The sequence below is a fragment of the Condylura cristata genome, unplaced genomic scaffold (assembly GCF_000260355.1).
Source record: "Condylura cristata isolate star-nosed mole 26May11 unplaced genomic scaffold, ConCri1.0 scaffold00034, whole genome shotgun sequence".
NCBI lineage: Eukaryota > Metazoa > Chordata > Mammalia > Eulipotyphla > Talpidae > Condylura > Condylura cristata.
This window is the reverse complement of record NW_004567135.1, coordinates 2,332,418-2,339,532: the sequence shown is the minus strand read 5'-3', so window position 1 is coordinate 2,339,532 and position 7,115 is coordinate 2,332,418. Positions and strand designations below refer to the sequence as shown.

The following is a 7,115-nucleotide window of genomic DNA, read 5'->3' as shown; positions in this document are numbered from 1 at the left end:
GGGGTGGGGTGGGTGGAGAGGTGAGGGAGCCGGCCTCGGGCCAGCTCGTTTCCGAGGCCCCGGCCTGGTGTCTGCGGGGCTGGGCCTTTGTCTTGTCTGCGCCCTGCCCTGCCCAAGTCCCTCCTGTCAACTTCTCACTCCAAGACAAACGCTTCTGAGGGGCCATTTTGTCTGCGGCATGCCTGCCCAGCCGTCCGTCCGCGTTCAGGAGGAAGAGGGCTGTGGAGAAGGGATTCTGAAGAGCCTTGAGGGTCCCAGCAACAGAGGAACTCTCCCTCCTCTCCTCCGTCCTCTGCCAACGCCCTTGGGGCCCAGGGTGTGGGAGCCGGCAGGGGCTGAGGGAGGTGCCTGGAGGTGCCACAGCCGGCGGGGAGGGGGGGTTGGCTCTCCTGCCAGGGCCTGCCCCCTGGACCTCGGTGTGTCTCCCCCAGCCTTGCGGCAGCGGGGGCTCCTGGGCGGTTTCTGCTTGGCAAAGGTCAGGGAGCAAGCTGGAGAGACTGCTCCAGGAGCCGTTTCGTCCCTCCCCCGGCCGTTCCTGGCCATCGAGGCTGTCGGCAAGGCAAAGGCCGCGGCCAGGCTGTTCTGCTGTCTGGGCCGTTCAGAGCCCGCGTGACTCCCTCCGGCCACTGACTTGCTCTGCGCTGGGCTTGGGGGCACAGTTTCGGGGGCCTGCTCTCTGGGCTGCGCTGCGGTGGGGGCAGGGCAGTAAGGAGGTGCATGCTCCCCTCTTTCCTTCCCCTCCCTCCTGCATTCAAGTGTCCTGCCCATTCTGCCTCTTTGAGGTCGCCCAGTGGTTAAGTGGGGCCTGAAGGAGGCAAAAAAAAAGGACTCTTCAGTATCTCCTTTGGGGAAGCTAGATTGAGTCCTGTAGGCTAGTTGGAGTCAGTATTGTTTGGGGGTGATTGCACTGGTAACCAAAGGGGGCAGTCAGTCTGCCCGTACCTTTGGGGGAGTCTGATAAAGGAAAATGGAGAGGGGAGGTAATGTTGGCCGTGGCCAGTGTGCTCCAGCATTTCCATGGCAACAGTCCCCAGGGCTGTCGCCATGGAAATCAGGCCTGGTGCCTGGAAGTTCAGCCTCTACCAAGCTGCTCCACTGAGGGGAAGGGTTGGTCATCGCTGGCCCCCGTGTCATGGGGAGCGTCAGAGGCGGCTGGGAGGTGCAGGCGAACACAGAGCCCGGGTGGACGAGGAGGAGGGGCCTGGACGCGAGAGCAGCACCAGTGCGCCCGGGCCCTCGGAGGGAGAGGGCCTCTGAGCTCCCGCTTCGCACCTGCAGCCCCGCATGCCAGTCTCCGCGCCAGGGCAGACGGGCGAGGGGCCGCCTTGGGGAGGCTGCCGAGGACTCCCTGCCGCCCTCGCAAGGGTCTTGAGCTCCTCAAAGGGGCTGGATGGAGGGTTTTAGCTATGTCTGAAGTGGGGGTGAGGAGCGGTGGGGGGATGTCACAGTGGGGGGGACACGGTGTTGGGGCGCCATGTCTTGGATTTAGAGCCGGTTTACAGCAGCGCTCTGCACTCTCAGCTGTGTGGCTGAGAGCAACCGTCGGTTTCACATCTGTACAATTAAATAAGGTTGCAGAGGTGACGAGATGGTGCTTAAACGGCGTAGCGATGTCACAGGCCTGCAATAAACTGATGAAGATTAGGCGTTACTGGCCTCCCTGCTGGCGCAAGGGGTGGAGAGAGCACTAGGAAGCTGTCTGCAGCCGCTGCAGCACGAGTTCGACCCCCCAAGCCCCAGGGAGGGACCCCCAGGGCGCAGCAGCCCCCTCCCGTCTCCCCCCTGCTCCCCTCAGCAGTGGGTTTCATTTCTGCTCCCCACTCTGTCTCTGGGGAATCCTCTCACTCTCCCACACCTCTGGCCTGTACCCCAGGTCTTGTGTGCATAAATAAATAAATCTTTAAAAATATTTTTTTTAATTAGGTTTGTTGTTTTTTATATGTCGGCTAGCTCTTGAAATAATTGGAAACCATTCCCCTGTTTCATTGAAAGTCCCTGGTTTCCTCTTGCTTCTTCTCCCACCAGCGTCTGAATTTGGTCAATATTGTGTGGGCCAGAAACCGTGCTGGAGGCGCGAGAGCCTCGCCCTCTGGTGACGCGATCCGCAGGGTAGTCTGGCCACTGGCCGGCGGGGGAGGGCAGCAGAAATGGCTTTTCCTCACGGTACACGCCTGCGGGTCTGCTGAGAAACCCCCTACAACATACAACGCTCTGACTTCAGGTAATCATGTGTCCCGAGAGTTGTGAGTAATCGTGGTGTTTCCCATGTGAAGAGAGGCAGAAAGAGTGGAAAGCCACTGGCCTGGTTATTCTCGTGGAGAGATCTGACGAAATGAATTCACCCTGAGTATAAGCAGCAGAAAATTAAAAGAAATTTTCACCTGCACGGAAATAAAAACCTTCAGACTTAAAGAAACGAAGCTCTGTACCGGGCCTTTCTGGACCCAGCCAGGGGTAGAAGGCTGCCAGGGCCCTCCCAGGACCCGGGGATTCGAGCGGCTTCTGCCCACTGCCCACTCCTGGGTGTGTCTCAGAACAGCACCGTCCTCTGGTTCCTTGCTGCCCTGCAAGGCGGGGAGAAGGTTCTGGCTCGGGCGTAACCTTCAGCACTTGGACAGTGCCCGCCACTCCACTGGGGCAGCACCTGGAGCCTGCCCCGGGGCGCTGAGGAGGAAGGGGCTGTGTGGGGACCACGAGTGCAGTGTGCCCGCCTGTGTGGGCGTTGGCACCTGTGTCCCCAGGGTGAAGAGGGCAGGGCCAAGGATGCCCTGCGAGCTGTATTTAATCCCCGCTGGTGCACGGCCTGACTTGGCGAAGCGTGGCTGGAACTCGCTGTAGCGGAGAGGTGAGCCGCTGGCCTGGGGTAGACACGCTTGTTTGTGTCCATCTCAGTCACCGGACGGGAGAAACATTGCGTAGATCGCACCTCAGCCCTGGCCTCTCGATCATGTTAATAACATTAACGTGATTTGAGTATAGCATCAGTGTTCAAAACGAAGAAAACCATAGAGAAGAAACCGAAAACCCTGCCCCACCCTGAAAAACTGAATTGTTTGGTGTGTTTGTTGGCATCCAGTTTTTTCTGCACGGATACATTAGCTTCAATAACGTTGTGGTCTAAACTATTACATTGTTTTATCACCTGTCTTTTCACAGGTGTAAGATACCTTGACTTTTACCGTCCCTCAGTATGGTGCATCATTGTATTATTTAAGTGTTAATTTTTGAGTAAGCCTTGCATGCTCCTATGACAACATCCAAATGATATGAAAAGGTGAGAACAGGGCTTTGGTTTTAACCTGCACGTGTTAGCAGTGGGGGTGCCGGTCAGTTTCTATTTGAAGAGCCATTTTGACATCAGCTTGTGTTCCGGTGGCACTTACTGGGGTGTCATTTACCCCAGGGCCCACGTGGCCAGCTGGATCAACTCTGGCCCTGCCTCGACACCGTGTGGCCACTACCCCAGTTGGGGTCTACGAACTCGGCATCTGTTCCTGCCACCGCCGTCACTGCACACTCAACCCGTTACCCCAGTGTCCCCAGCCAGCGCCCTCCCTTTGGGGAACTGGTGTTTTGTTCCTATACTCGACGGCTCTGTTTTTGCTGTTGCTTCATTCGTTTTGTTTCTTTTATCTTGCAGCGAGTGAAATCACCCGGTGTCTTTTTCTTTATGACATTTCACTGAGCGTGATGCCCTCCATCCTTTTTGCCGCAAATGGCAGGGTTTCATCTTTTTTTCAATAGCTGAAGAGTAATGACGTCATTTTAAATGGCAGCCAAGGGGCCTCCCTAGTGGTGCAAGGGGTCGAGTCTCAGCACTATGAAGCTGTCCGCAGCAGCACGAGTTCGATTCCCAGCCCGGGGGACCCCCAGGGCACAGCAGATCCCTCTCTGGTCTCCCCGCTGCTCCCCCCAGCAGTTTGTTTCAGTGGATCTGCCTGTTCTGCTCCCCACTCTGTTTCTGGGGTAACTTCTCACACCTGCGCCCCTTATAGAAAGAAAGAATTCCAGAAACTCTTACAGAAATAATTTGTTGAATGCAGCTATGACATTGCTATATATTTTTCTAAATTTTTCTCGGCTACTAATGGTGCAGTATAGGTCTGTGTAAATTTTGACATTTCATAATAGGTTTGTGTGTACTTGTGGTAGTAAATCATAAAAGTAGAGGCTGTCTCCCTGTATTTCATGCCTCACTAGGCTGGTTCATCTGTGGCGTTGTTCAAATTGTGGCAACTCTGAAAAAAAAAAAAAAAAGAAAAAAAGCTTTTTAAAGCTGTTTTGCTCACAGGCCCTCCATCCCGAGGACAGGAAGGAGGAGAACAGGAAAAGCACTGTTGGTCCGGAGTGGTCGGCTTCGCGCTCCTCTTTGCTTAAAGCCGGGTCCAGGGCAAATTTCTGGCCCGTACCCCCCTTTGCAAAGAGGGTGCTGTGTTGGTGTCCCCGTGCTGCCTCCCTTACCCACTGTCCGCTTGCCCCCACTCTTGCACCTAACACTCCTGGAATATCTTCCCTCGCCGGCGTGGGACTCTGTGGGGATAGTTAATATATATATATGTATTTTTTATAACAGGTTATTTTTATAACATTTTGTACATTTTTTTTCCATCTCAATTGTAATCCCCGCGGGTTTCCCATCACCAAGTCACCCGTGCACCATCACCATAATCCCGTGCACTTCCCTCCCTACCCCCCCCCCGCCCGTTTTGATCCATCCCCCACTCAACCCCCGCAAAATGTCTCTGGTGTATGGTTGTTCATTATTTTTGTTATTTTCTCGCCTGGTCCATTATACTCCTGCTATGAGTGAGACCATCCGGTATTTTTCTTTCTCTTTCTGGCTTATCTCACTCAGCATGATCTTTTCCAGCTCCATCCAAGTTGCTGCAAAAGACATGTGTTTCTCTTTTTGGTTGCTGAGTAATATTCCATTGTATGTATGTACCACATCTTTTTAATCCAGTCATCTACTTTGGGGCATTTTGGCTGCTTCCATGTTTTTCCAATTGTAAACAAAGCAGCAGTAAACATGGGGCGCAGGCGTCTTTCTGAATCAGTGTTTTTGTGTCTTTTGGGTAGATACCTAGGAGTGGGATTGCTGGGTCGTAGGGAAGCTCCATGTGTAGCAGTTTGAGGAACCTCCACACAGATTTCCATAGTGGTTGTACTAGTTTGCATTCCCACCAGCAATGCAGGAAAGTTCCTTTTTCTCCACATCCTCGCCAACATTTGTTGTTGCTAGTTGTTTGAAGATGTGCCATTCTCACGGGATAGTTTATATTTAAAGACAGATTTGTGACGTTGAAGAGTTGTTCTGCACCCTAGTTTGTGACCTGTGGTCCCCCGCGTGGCTTCCCAGGGCAGGGTCCACGGGGTGGGGTGCCGGGTCATCACGCCAAGATGCACACTGCCTCCTGCACACTGCCAGTGCCACTTCTCCACGCGGTACTGGGCCCTGGCTCTGCCCAGCCCTGGGGAGCGGGGAGCGGGGCGCCCTCCCCGCGGCGCGGGGTGTCTCTTCCCTCCCCCTGCCGCTCATGGCCGCCATCTTTCACCTCCCCCAGGGGAAGCCCTATGTCTTTGACCGCGTGTTCCCCCCAAACACCACTCAGGAGCAAGTTTACCATGCGTGCGCCATGCAGATCGTCAAAGGTAGGGGCGCGCCGGGGTGCGGCGGGGTGCGGTGACAGCGTCTGCCCGGCCCCCCGCCGCCCGCTACCACCCCGTGTCTTCTCTCTTCCAGACGTCCTCGCTGGTTACAACGGCACCATTTTCGCTTATGGACAGACGTCTTCAGGGAAAACGCACACCATGGAGGTGGGCGCCGCCCCGGCGTTGGTGGGGGGGGCCGCGGCCTCGGCGGGGGGCCTGGCCTGGCGAGGAGCTGGGCGACTGGGAAGCACCCCGGGGACGTTGGAGGCCTCCAGCCTGCTGCAGGCCGCCCCCGCCGTCCCAGCTGACTGCTTTTCTGGGAAAACAGCAGCAGTGAATGGAAGGGCCCCGTTACCCCCCAACCCCCGAAGGGCGACAGGGCAGAGCTGCCTCCTTTGAGCCCGTGTCTGCTGCGCCCCCGGGGTCACTCCGGCAGGGATGGACTCATGTCCTTTGAGTCCGTCTGCACCCCCCACCCCCACCCCCACACCCCGTGGGCTGGAGCCCGCCTCACACCGGACCCCGGCCCCCCAGGGGAAGCTGCATGACCCCCAGCTGATGGGAATCATCCCCCGCATTGCCCGGGACATCTTCAACCACATCTACTCCATGGATGAGAACCTGGAGTTCCACATCAAGGTGAGGGGGCACAGCGCGGGTGTCCTCGGTGGGGGGGGCGCGACTCCCCAGGGCTCAGCACCCCGGCTCGCTCCGGCTCCGGCTCCGTCACCTGGGCCCCGCGTGCCCAGCCGTGGCCCCCGCCCGCCGCCAGCCTCTGCTGTCTTCGGCGCGTGCGCGTACCCCCAGACGCCCTCGCTGCTGTGGGGTGGGCCCTCCTTCACCCCTTCTCCCTCCCCAGGTTTCTTACTTTGAGATTTACCTGGACAAAATTCGTGATCTTCTGGATGGTGAGTGGTTTTTTGTTTTTTAAATTTATTTACGCACACAAGAACGGGGGCACAGGCCGAGCTGCGGGGGTGAGAGGATTCCCGAGACACAGCGGGGAGCAGAACAGGCGGATCCGCGAAACACACAGCAGAGGGGGGCAGGGGGAGACAGGAGGGGGCCGCTGGGCCCCGGGGCCCCTCCGGCGGGGACGGACTCGTGTGCAGGGCTGCGGGCAGCTTCCCGGGCTGCGCTTAACCCCTGCGCCACAGGGAGGGCCAGGTAAGTGAACCCCAGCGGGGCAGCCGGAACCCCAGTGGGAGCTCTGCGGGGCTGCTCAGCCTGGCGCACGTGGCACGTCGGTGGCGTCTCCCTCTGCAGAGACGCCGCCACTGAGGGCCCCCGGGTGCTGGGGGGGCGGTTCTGGCCTGGCTCACCCTGTGCTGTCCGGATTTAGTGACCAAGACGAATCTGTCTGTGCACGAGGACAAGAACCGGGTGCCGTTCGTCAAGGTGAGCGTGGCACCGGCCAGCGCACAGAGCACGGCGTGGCAGGAGGGCCGGCCAGCGGCGGAGCG

The 7,115-nt window shown here is 57.6% G+C and overlaps 1 protein-coding gene across 1 annotated transcript in view; it reads left to right on the top strand.

The window, feature by feature from the left end:
* Positions 1-5,400: 5,400 nt before the first annotated feature.
* Positions 5,401-7,115, top strand: part of KIF5A (kinesin family member 5A) — an 18,336-nt gene continuing 16,621 nt past the window's right edge. The window contains exons 1-6 of the mRNA XM_012732278.1: positions 5,401-5,445; positions 5,565-5,652; positions 5,744-5,817; positions 6,187-6,291; positions 6,512-6,560; positions 6,995-7,085. Of these exons, the coding sequence (XP_012587732.1) occupies positions 5,401-5,445; positions 5,565-5,652; positions 5,744-5,817; positions 6,187-6,291; positions 6,512-6,560; positions 6,995-7,085 (452 nt within the window). The remainder of the gene's footprint in view (positions 5,446-5,564; positions 5,653-5,743; positions 5,818-6,186; positions 6,292-6,511; positions 6,561-6,994; positions 7,086-7,115) is intronic.